The following is a 12,500-nucleotide window of genomic DNA, read 5'->3' as shown; positions in this document are numbered from 1 at the left end:
GGATCATGGATATGGAGTGTTTGGTGAACTGGGATATTTGGATGCTGTCGTCTCCTCACTCTCACACGTTCACTCAGGTTTGTTGATGGTGGTGTGGTGGGTCGTCTCTTATCCCAGAGATCCTCATGTCTGTGTTTCCTTCTGCTTCTCCCTTTTAGTTCTGCTGCTACAGTGAATCTTACCAGAGTCCAAACTGCACAGTGACTTAACTTTCATACACCAATAGGGACACCTAATAATCCATATCTTTCTCTTCCTGTCACCATCCATTTGGTGCAACCCAGATGAGGATGGGTTCCCTCTTGAATCTGGTTCCTCTCAAGGTTTCTTCCTTATGCCATCTCGGGGAGTTTTTCCTTGCCACAGTTGCTCATCAGGGACAAACATACTTACAAAGAACATATTTACGTTTAATCACCACATTATCTGTGTAAAGCTGCTCTGAGACAATGTTCATTGTTAAAAGCGCAATACAAATAAAAATGAATTGAATTGAATTGAATTGAGATCATTACAGATCCAACACCAGCTTCTCCATGCCAGAACCTTTAAACACTCCAGGAGGTCCAGTGTTCAATCTCCACACATGTATCGGGATCCAATTAGGCCTGGTACGTCTCTAGATGGTTCGGGATGTTTGTGAGTTTGGCATCTACTTCTTTGAAGTCCATAATCTTCATGAGGTGGGAGGTGACTGGAGCTGGAGCAACCTCAGGAAGCCTCGAGATGGGGAGAGAAAGAGAAGCAGTGGAGAGGAATTAGCGTAGCTGCTGTTCATGATATTAACAGCACAAGTTGATAATGTGATGTGATCAGATGTTCTGGAGCACAAGGTTATGATGTGATGTGTGTGATGTGTAGAACTCGCAAACTGGGAGAGTGTGTCTGAGCCCCGAACACTGTCAGGAAGACTATTCCAGAGTTTAGGAGTGTGAGAATAATCCACCACCTTTAGTGGACTTTGCTATTGTAGGAACTACTAGAAGTCCAGAGTTTTGAGATCTCAGGGAGCGTGACGGATTGTAGCGTGTTAGAAGACTGGAGATACATGGAGATAAACCATTTAGTGTTTTGTGTGTGTGTGTGTGTGTGAAATGTTTGTGTGTACTGTATGTGTGTTTGTGTATAAGCATATGTTGTGTACATACCACCCCAATTCCATAAAAAGTAGGGACACTGTGTAAATTGTAAATAAAAAAAGAATGCAATGATTTTCAAATCTCAAATCCATATTTTATTCACATAAATTATATAAAATATATCAAATGTGTAAACTGAGGAAATGCACCATTTTAATGAAAAAAACAAGTCTTTTTTAAAAAGTTTTGACGGTACAACAAAAGTAAATATTTTTTTAATGAAAGGGTTGGAGAAACATTTTGGAAAGTAATGAGGTTAATTGACAGCAGGTCAGTAAGATGATTGGGTATAAATAGTGTTAGGGAGCATCTTGGCAAGGCAGAGTCTCTTAGAAGTAAAGATGGGTGGAGCTTCACCAATCTGTGAAACTGCATCTACAAACTGTGGAACAATTTCAGAATAATGTTCCTCAACATCAGTTTGCTGGAAAAATCTCTGTGAAGGGACAAGGGTGAAAATCAATATTGGATGGTGGTGATCAGGCCCTCAGGTAGCAGTGCATTTAAAACAGTGATGATTTTGTAAAGTGAATTACTGCATGTCATCTACTAATGCAGATTAAATCTCTATCACACAAATAAGTAGTCATGCGTGAACATGATCCAAAAACAGTTCAAATGTACTGAGGCAAAGTGGAAACCTGTTCTGTGGTCAGATATTATTTTTGGAAATCATGAACACCATATCATCCATACTAAAGAAGAAATGAATCATCTGGCTTGTTTTTAGTGTTCAGTTAAAAAACTAAAACACATCTGATAGTATGGTGGTGCTTTAGTGCCTGAGGAATGTGCAGCTTGGACATTTAAAAAGGCTCCATCAATGCTAAACGCTATATAAATGTCAGGGTGCGAGCGAAACAGAGGGTGGAAGCCGGAGTACAGCTCACTCGGGTTTTAAGGACAAGTATGAGGGAGAGATACATATACACACACACACACACACACGCGCACACGCACACGCACACGCACACACACACACGGCAGTCCTTCGGTTGAGAGAGTCCGAGGTGCGCTTTGGGAGAAGCGTAGCTGACCCGAGATACGCGGGGAGGAGAAGCACAGCCGGTAACGGATTGTGGAGTCTGAATGGAACAAATAAAAGGAGTCCTGTGCGAAAACCTGACCACGAGAACATAAACCTCACGTAAAGTCCAACACATACATAGAACCCACACATTTAATAATGAACAAGGGAGGAAGTGAGCTTATGTAGAAGCGGGGTGGAGTGACAACGAGCCCCAGGTGTGCGTGGTTAAGCCTGGAGCTCCAGGGAGAGCGGAGGCATGAGAGCCACAAAGGGGGCGTGGCAGGTGGATCTCTGACAAACCCTGTGAAAACCACTGTAAACATATAATATGAAGTCGTTGTATTGGGAGTATTGGGGATAGTCGGTGTATTTGAGTCACTCAGGCATCAGAAAAGCTGCAGAACAACAACATTCAGCACTGAGAGGTTTATTCTGTGTTACAGCAGACATGAAAGTGATGCTTATTAATGATCTGAATTTTATCCATGATATTAATGAACATTATCAGTGTATAATATTGTGGATATTGTCTCAAAGCATCTTTACAGAGATAAAGAGGTTATAAAGTTGTATAAAAGACTGTATAAGTTTCTCCCAAATGACTTATCCAGTGGAGATTGTGGTGAATGATCACAAATGTTGAGCTCAGTAGCTCCTACTTTTATACCAAAGACTGTAGAAAGATCTTCACTTATAATCTTATACTCCAGTGCTCATGTTAGTTCTCACTCTCCAGTGTTCTGTAGTGTTGAAAGATTTATGATCAAACTCTTGATGTCACCCAAATGAGGATGGGTTCCCCTTTTTAGTCTGGTTCCTCTCAAGGTTTCTTCCTCATTACATCTAAGGGAGTTTTTCCTTGCCACAGTCTCCATGCTGCTCATCAGGGATAAACACACACCATTCACCTTCACTGTTGATTTCTGTAAAGCTGCTTTGAGACAATGTCTGTTGTGAAAAGCGCAATAGAAATAAACTTGACTTGACTTGAATAAAAATCCTGAGGAAGAAACCCTAAGAGGAACCAGACTCAAAGAGAACCTCATCCTCATCCTCAACACTGAAAGTCCATCATTACAGTTCCATCAGTGTTGAGGTTATAAAGTGTTCAGAAATGACGCTTTCATGCGGAACTGTTCATGCCATATTTGAAAGATGTGATGTGTTCTGGGAAACAGAGTTCCTGGGGTGTGTTGCAGTTTGTCTCTCATGGTTTACTTCTCTTAAATAATGTAACAGTGTGTGTATGATCTAAAAACCTAGCCATCATGGTTGCCCAAGCCCAGATAAATGTGGAGGTTTGTGTTATGAAGGTCGTCCAGCATAAAACATCTGCCAAATCAAACATACAGATCAGGAATCAGAACTTCATAGCGGATCGTTTGAGACCCAGGTTACCAACAACCACCACAGGTATCATTAACCACAGGGTACCGGTGTAAATTGTGCTGCTGTTGGCTGAAGGAGAGGAGAAAGACGTCTACAGAGACAGCAGGGAAAGTAGAAGTGGAGGAGAAGTGGAGGTTCAGGTTGGTACTTTAAATGTTGGTACTATGACTGGTAAAGGGAGAGAGGGAGCTGATATGATGGAGAGGAGAAAGGTAGAGATGTTGTGTGTTCAGGAGACCAAGTGGAAAGGGAGTAAGAGCAGGAACATTGGAGGTGTTTAAACTGTTCTATCATGGTGTGGATGGAAAGAGAAATGGTGTAGGGGGATTCTGAAGGAAGAGTACAGTAAGAGTGTAGTGGAGGTGAAGAGAGTTTCTGATAGGGTGATGATCGTGAAGGTGGAAGTTGAAGGGATGATGATAAATGTCATCAGTGCTTCTGCTCCACAAGTGGGTTGTGAGATGGAGGAGAAGGAAAGATTCTGGAGTGAATTAGATGAAGTGGTAGAAGGTGAACGTAGGAATGAAAGATTGGTGATTGGGGACTTTAATGGGCATGTAGGTGAAGGGAACAGAGGTGATGAGGAGGTGATGGTAGGTGTGGTTTTAAGGAGAGGAATGTGGAAGGGCAGATGGTGGTAGATTTTGCTAAAAGGATGGAAATGGCAGTGGTGAACACGTATTTTAAGAAGAAGGAGGATCACAGGGTGGATTATGTTCTATGTAGAAGATGCAACCTGAAGGAGATTGGAGACTGTAAGGTGTTGGCAGGGGACAGTGTAGATGGACAGCATCGGATCGTGGTCTGTAGGATGGTTTTGGAGTTTTGAAGGTGAAGAAGAAGAAGAGGAGGAAAGTGAAGAGTAAAAGAACAATAAGATGGTGGAAACTGAAGGAGAAAGACTGTAGTGTGAGGTTCAGGGAAGAGGTCAGACAGGAGCTTGGTGGTGGTGAAGAGGTGCTGGATGATTGTGGAACTACTGCAGAAGTGATGAAGGGGACAGATAGAAAGGAACTTGGTGTTACATCTGGAAATAGAAAGGAAAAGAGACGTGGTGGTGGAATAAGGAAGTGCAGGAGAGCAGAGGGAGAAAGAGGTTGGAGAAACAGAATTGGGATCCACAGAGTGATGAGAAAAGTAGGCAGGAGAACAAGGAGATGCAGCAGCAGGAAAAGGAAAAGGCATATGAGGAGCTGTATAAGAGGTTGGACACTGAGGAAGGAGAAAAGGATTTGTACTGATTGTCCAGGCAGAGGGACCGAGCTGGGAAGGATGTACTGCAAGTTAGAGCAATAAAGGATGGAGATGGAAATGTGTTGACTAGTGAGGAGAGTGTGTTGAGAAGATGGAGGGAGTATTTTGAGCAGCTGATGAATGAGGAAAATGAGAGAGAGAAGGTTGGAGGATGTGGAGATGTGAAGCAGGATGTAGATAGGATTAGTAAGGAGGAAGTGAGAGCAGCGATTAAGAGGATGAAGAATGGAAAGTCTGGACCAGGTGACATGGAACAAGATTTTGGAAGGTGCGATTATGCCTGAGGAATGGAGAAGAAGTATGTATGATCTAAAACGTCCCTCATACAAACCTATAGTGTAAATTATAATGAATATCATGAAATTAACAGATGTACTTGTCAATTAAAAAAAGCCAAATTAAGGTTCTTAAGGTGGTGGTGGGGGGGGGGCACATAATTGTGCTAATTCAATTAAATTCATGTTTATTTGTTTTGAATTTTTTAATAATGAACATGGTCTCAGAGCAGCTTTACACAGATCATGTGGTGATGAAGAATGAAGATGTTCTTTATAAGTGTAAGTTTGTCCCTGATGAACAAGTCGGTGGAGACTGTGGTGAAGGAAAAACTCCCTGAGATGCAGAAGGAAGAAACCTTGAGAGGAACCAGACTCAAGAGGGAACCTCATCCTCATCTGGGTTCCACCGAATGTCCATTTATTACAGATAAACGATGTTGAGGTGCAGTGATGGAGATCAGAGCAAACTGTAGTCCTGAGTCAGTGTAGCAGACTGTAGATATTAACTACAGTCCAAATCCTCAAAACTCCTGATCTTACTACAGAATTACATGGAATCACCCAAGGCGTTGATGAGAAACTTTACCAGCTGCACAGAGTCGCCTCCAGTCGAAGAGAACATCATCCAGAGGCAGACCAGGACAAAGTGGGAAGATCCAAAGAGGGAAGACAAGCAGGAACAGTGAACACTGGAGCCTGTTTAACTCGACCGAGAGAGAGAGAGAGAGAGAGAGAGAGAGAGAGAGAGAGAGAGAGAGAGAGAGAGAGAGAGAGAGAGAGAGAGAAGAGGGTGACAGGAAGAGAAGGATATGGATTATTAAGTCTCCTTGTTGTATGAAAGTTAATGTCACTGTGCAGTTTGGACTCTGGTAAGATTCACTGTAGCAGCAGAACTAAAAGAGAGAAGCAGAAGGAAACACACTGGAAACTGCACTGAGGTCAAACAAAACAAGTAAAGAGACAAAACCCTGATCAGAGGCCAATAACAGTCATTTAGCACCTAAACTAGCGCCGTCTCTGTGCTATGATGAGGCTGAAATCCTGACTCATACATTTCATAAATGTTGTTCCTCAGTAGATGTGAGCAGAACTGCTGTGCTACAACCTTTTCTAGAATCTTGGAGATAAAGGGGAGGTTTGATATTGGACTGTAGTTGGACAGCTGACAGGGTGAAGGTCAGGTTTCTTAATTAGGGGGTGGATTACTGCCAGTTTGAAGGATTTTGGTACAAAACCAGTGCTAATGGAAGAGTTTATTATTTTAAAACAGGGTCAATTCCCTCTGGAATGATCTGTTTGAGGAAACTTGTAGGTGATGGATGGAGATGCAGGTTGATGATTTTGATGAGGAAATAAATGAAATGAAGTCATTCTCGTGAATAGGAGTAAAGCTTTGTAATTGATGGTCTGTTATAATGACTGCTGTCTACAGGGTTATTTATAAAATAGTCTGGATTTATTGATGGTGTGCATGTGAGTGCAGTGCTTTTATTCCCTGTTAATTTTGCTGCAGTACAGAATAAAAATCTAGGATTATGCTTGTTATTTTCTATGAGGGTGGAGAAATATGCTGATCAGCAGCACTAAGAGATTTTCTATAATTTAGGAGATTCTCCTTCCATGCTATTTGAAATACTGTTAATTTTGTTTAACGCCATTTACGTTCTAATTTTCGAGTGGTCTGTTTTAAGGTGTGTGTATGATCATTATACCACTGTGCTAATTTTTTCTCCCTGATCATTTTGGTCTTAAGGGGAGCTACATCATCTAGAGTATAACGTAATGTTGATTCTATGTGTTCAGTGGCCCAGTCGAGCTCTGCGGGGTCTGACGGAGATCTAATTAGTATCGACAGTTCCAGAAGATTATTGATAAAACTCGCTGTTGTAGTTGATGTGAACGTGTTTAACACGATAACGTGGTGAAGTAGTAATGCAGTGACAGGCAGATTTGATAATGAGATTAGATAATGATCTGAAATAACTTCAGACTGTGGAATTATGAGTACATTTTTTATTTTTTATCCAAATGTTAATAACAAATCAAGACTGTATCTCCACTATGAGGGGCTCCTATAACATTCTGATTAATGAATGGACACAACTGCTGCTCTTAAGGAGTTTTCCTGATTATCAAAATGAAAATTAAAGTCACCAACAATTAATGCTTTGTGTAAAGAAAGAGCTAAATTTGTGATGAAATCTGCAAATTCTATGAGAAAATCAGAGTCGGGCCCCTGGGGGTCTATAAATAATAATAAGTGGAATTGACTGACTGGACCTGCTTTCAGACACTGAATATTTTATGTTGGTGTAAAGAACTCAGAATGTTTTACATTTGTGTTTAGTCTTTTGTGTGACGTTTAGATTATTATTATAAATAGCTGTGACTCCGCCTCCCCTGCCATTTAGACGGGGTTGGTGTATGTAACTATACCCAGGAGGACTCGCCTCATTTAATGCTACATATTCATTCAGTTTAATCCACGTTTCTGTCAAACAAATTATATTAAACTATTATAATTTATAATAATTATATAATATTATTATGTAATAATTTCGTTTATAGTCAGCGCTTTTGACTTGAGAGATCTAATATTCAACAATCCAATTTTTAGATCCAAGATCAATATTTTGTGTACTTCACAGATGGACTACATTCAGTTGATGAGCACCTGTATGAAAGTGGAGCTGGTAGAACATCACACCGTTGAGGGTAAACACAGGTGTGACAGTGAATCTGGTGTTAGAGCTGGAGATGAAGTGAGTGAATGCAGAGCTGCATGTTAGAGCTGCCCTCTAGCGGTCACACGCTGTAAGTTCCTCCTAAAAGTTTTAGATTTTGCGTTTTTCTTCTATAAAAGGCTTAATAAATGCTCATTTTAATATCAGGATTAGAAGTATATTAAAAACTCCTACAGAAAGAATGTAAATAGGACTAAAACAGAACAGGACTGTGCACCGTTCCACATAAGGAGAAATATTTAAATAGTTATTGAATTAGATCACAAAAATAAAAATTATCTGTAGAAACGTTTATAAGAGGAAGAGCAATTTTTCATGTATTTAATATATATATATATTAGGGCTGTCAATCAATTAAAATATTTGTGATTAATCGCATGATTGTCATGAGTTAACTTAATCACACATTTTTGTATTTGTTCTAAAAGTACCTTAAATTAGTACTTTTCATGTTTTTAATTCTCTAATTAAAATGGAAAGGACAAAGATGATGCTTTATGCAAACGTATGTTTATTATTAGTGAAAACATACTGAACATAGAGCATGAAGACAAAATATATTTGTAAATGTTTGAAAGTAATTATGGTGTTTTAAATGACGTTAATCATCAGGACAACAAACTGAACTTTTGTTTCCACACGGACGGTTTTAGTTGCCGGATGTCTGCATCATGGTGGATTTTGGTGGTTGATTTGAGACTTAAATAAAACACAACACACGGTAAAACAAATATTTAGTGATTAAAAATTATTTATTGGAGGAGTTAATTGTTGTTGTTTTTTTTATATATCTGACTAAAGAAAGGATGTCGTTAAAAAAATGTGTTGCACTGAAGGTTTTAATTTTGCCTCTTTTTAGTTATTTTAAAAAAAAAATTATTAAAATGGTCAAACAGAAATGCTGCATTAATCACACGTTAATAAAATGAGTGCTGTTCAAATACATCTGTGTTAACACGTTATAAATGCGTTCATCTTAACAACCCCTATATATATAATTATTAGAGAGAGATGGGGGGATGACACTCGGGATTAAGGGGTGCTGATTGTGCCGCCATGTTGGTTCAAAAGCAGCCCAGGAGAACAGAACCTTCAGATCCAAAATGGAGGCAGTTTCTGGTTTCGGGATGGAAGTAGTACCGCGGCTGGGCAACAGAGGGCGCTCCGAGTCACACGTCTGTCCGGAGACAAAGATGGCGGTGCGGAAGAAAGACGGCGGGCCGAATGTGAAATATTTCGAAGCCTCCGATACCGTGTCTCAGTTCGACAATGTCCGCGTGTGGCTCGGGAAGAATTATAAAAAGGTACTGAGCGGTTTATCTGCATGTGAGACGCAGCTGTAGGAGATGTGTGGAGGTGATGAGGTGGTGATGATGAGGATGAGAGACACGGAGACAGAAATCCAGCTGTTTAAATCCTCTAACAGCATTCAGACAATAGAAGATGCAGAATTAGACTGAAAATCCGATCTAACACCCGATACACACATTCACATTCATCACATCCACACATCAGACTCTTCCCGGGATTAGATCAGGAACACCACGCGCTTTTCTCCTTTATCCGGGAGGGAAAAAAACTAAATATGGTTCAGTGCGACACACACACACACACACACACACACACACACACACACACACGCGGGCGCGCGCGTCCAGATGTGAGTGCGGGTTGATTCGTGTTATTGCATTCTTTTATTAATCTTCTTCACATCTCAATGTTAATGAATTATTTTTTTTTTGTGTGTCCAGTCCAGTCTGCCCCTCCCCTCACCTTCATCATCATCTTCTTCATCTTTACCCATAACCTGCCTCTCACAATAACACACACACACACACACACACACACTGGTCGGGGTGTTTAGAGATATTTGATGATAAGGTTGGAGAAGTGGGGTGTGTAAACTTATGCACAGCGAAGACTTTGGGAGATGTAGTAAATACTAGGCAGAGTCTCAGTCTGAACTCAGAGCATGTTCATGAGCAGATAATAACTCCGACATTACTGCTGATAGTGATGGTCTCAGGGCCGTAAGTATTCACACCCCCCTGTACACTGGTCTCCACACCTCTGCTCCTCCCCCTGAGAACCCTGACCATGTTGAGGAGCATGCTGGTCCAACATGACCTTCTGCTGACCTTCTGTCTCTCCCACTGTCTCAATCTGTCTCTCTCACTATCTCCCTTTATGTCTCACATTGTTTTATTCTGTCTCTCTCACTGTCTCCCTATGTCTCTCTCAATATCTCATTCTGTCTCTTTCACAGTTTCCCTCTCTTTCTCTCACTGTCACACTCTGTCTCCCTCTGTGTCTCACATTGTCTCATTCTGTCTCTCTCACTGTCTCTTTGACTCTTTCACTGTCTCATTATGTCTCTCACTGTCTACCTCTGTCTCACTCACTCTCATTCTGTCTCACTTACTGTCTCCCTCTGTCTCTCTCACTGTCTACCTCTGTCTCACTCACTCTCATTCTGTCTCTTTCATTTTCATTGTCTCTCTCACTGTCTTCCTCTATGTCGCACTGTGTCTAATTCTGTCTCTCTCACTTTATTCCTCTGTCTCTCTCACTGTCTCATTCTGTCTCACTGTCCTCCTCTGTTGCTCTCACTGTCTCTTTTTGTGTCTCACACTGTCTCCCTCTGTCTCTCGGTCCCAGGGCCATAACTATTCACCCCCAGTCTCTACACTATACACTAGTCTCCACACCTCTGCTCCTCCCCCTGAGAACCCTGACCACGTTGAGGAGCATGCTGCATGACCTTCTGCTGCCCCTGAACCCGTTAATGCAGCATTTTAACCCAAACTCTGACTGATACCTTCACAGAGTTCTGTCTCAATCTTGTTCTGATCTTTTGATGGTCTTCATGATGCTCGCCATTCTGCTCATTTAGGGACTTCTGATAGAACCTCAATCATCAAACCCAACTACTGATTAATCTTTTTCTCAGGAGTGTGTGTGTGTGTGTGTGTGTGTGTGTGTGTGTGTGTGTGTGTGTGTGTGTGTGTGTGTGTGTGTGTGTGTGATAGGGTGATGAATACTTACAAAGTCTCAACTCGAAAAGTTAATAATAACAATGTGCAATAATCCTCTGTCTCTCTCACTGTCTCATTCTGTCTTTCTCAATGTCTTCCTCTGTCTCTTTCACTCACCCTCTCTTTCTCTCTTTCACACTGTCTCATTCTGTCTCTCTCACTCTTTCTCTCTCTCTTTCACTCTCTCTGTTTCTTACAGTCTAATTTAGTCTCTCTCTGTGTCTCACACTTTCATTCTGTCTCTCTCACTGTCTCCCTCTGTGTCTCACACTCTCGTTCTGTCTCTCTCATTGTCTCCCTCTGTGTCTCACAATTTCTCATTCTGTCTCTCTCATTGTCTCACTCTTTTTCTCTTACTGTCTCCCTCAGTCTCACACTATCATTCTGTTTCTCTCACTGTCTCATTATGTCTCTCTCACTGTCTCCCTCTGTCTCACACTCTCATTCTGTCTATCTCACGGTCTCATTCTGTCTCTCCCACTGTCTCAATCTGTCTCTCTCACTATCTTCCTCTATGTCTCACATTGTTTTAATCTGTCTCTCTCACTCTCTCACTGTCTCCCTATGTCTCTCTCACTATCTCATTCTGTCTCTTTCACAGTTTCCCTCTGTTTATCTCACTGTCTCACTGTCTCCCTATGTGTCTCACATTGTCTCATTCTGTCTCTCTCACTGTCTCTTCGACTCTCTCACTGTCTCATTATGTCTTTCACTGTCTACCTCTGTCTCACTCACTCTCATTCTGTCTCTCACTGTCTTCACTGTCTACCTCTGTCTCACTCACTCTCATTCTGTCTCTTTCATTGTCTCCCTTTGTCTCTCTCACTGTCTCCCTCTATGTTGCACATTGTCTCATTCTGTTTCTCTCATTGTCTCTTTTGCTGTCTCCCTCTGTGTCTAATTCTGTCTCTCTCACTGTCTCCCTCTGTCTCTCTCACTATCTTGTTGTCTATCACTGTCTTCCTTTTTCCCTCTCACTGTCTCCCTCTGTGTCTCAAACTGTCTCCCTCTGTCTCTCTTATCTCATTATATCTCTAAATGCCTTCCTCTGTCGCTCACTGTCTCATTCTGTCTCCTGTTTCTCACATTGCCTCATTCTGTCTCTCTCTCACTGTCTCTCACACTGTTTCATTCTGTCTCTCTCTTACTGTCTCCCTTCATCTCTCACAGTCTCATTCTGTCTCTTACAGTTTCATTTTGTCTCTCTCACTATTCCCCCCTGTCTCTCTCACTGACTCCCTCTTTCTCTCTTACAGTCTCATTCTGTCTCTCTCACTGTTCCCCCGTCCGGGATCTGTTTGGATAGGAATAGAAGAGTTGGTTATTATATTTATGGTTTATTGTGTGTTCTGGTTGACTGGTCAATAGTCATGGCAACCTTTGATCTCCAGCTGTTTGTTGCGTCTCCAAGTCTGGATATTTTTGAGATGTGTCGGAAGAATGACCTATTAGAAATAGCTGCTTACTATAGGTGTACCAGTTTCTCAGAGTCTGGTGAAAAAAGAGATCTAGAGTAAGGTTCTTGCTAAGCTTTGTGAATTAGGGGTTCTTAAACTCGTGGCTCGGGGCTAGTGGTGTGGAATGCTTGTGACGTTCCCACCTTGGCTAGGCCTAGGGGAGTGTGGGAACAA

The 12,500-nt window shown here is 41.5% G+C and overlaps 1 protein-coding gene across 3 annotated transcripts in view; it reads left to right on the top strand.

The window, feature by feature from the left end:
• The first annotated feature begins 8,933 nt into the window (after window positions 1–8,933).
• Window positions 8,934–12,500, top strand: part of smarcc2 (SWI/SNF related BAF chromatin remodeling complex subunit C2) — a 31,185-nt gene continuing 27,618 nt past the window's right edge. For 2 of the 3 annotated variants that reach the window (XR_014536919.1, XM_083562669.1), the window contains exon 1: window positions 8,934–9,138. Coding sequence is in view for 2 of the 3 variants with exons in the window: in XM_083562669.1 (XP_083418795.1) it covers window positions 8,938–9,138 (201 nt within the window). In the remaining variant the exon portion in view is untranslated. The remainder of the gene's footprint in view (window positions 9,139–12,500) is intronic. The other variant, XM_083562670.1, reaches the window with a different exon arrangement.

The sequence above is a fragment of the Silurus aristotelis genome, assembly GCF_946808225.1.
Source record: "Silurus aristotelis genome assembly, chromosome: 2".
Classification (NCBI taxonomy): domain Eukaryota; kingdom Metazoa; phylum Chordata; class Actinopteri; order Siluriformes; family Siluridae; genus Silurus; species Silurus aristotelis.
The sequence above is the reverse complement of the archived record's forward strand: the minus strand, read 5'-3'. Positions and strand labels throughout refer to the sequence as shown.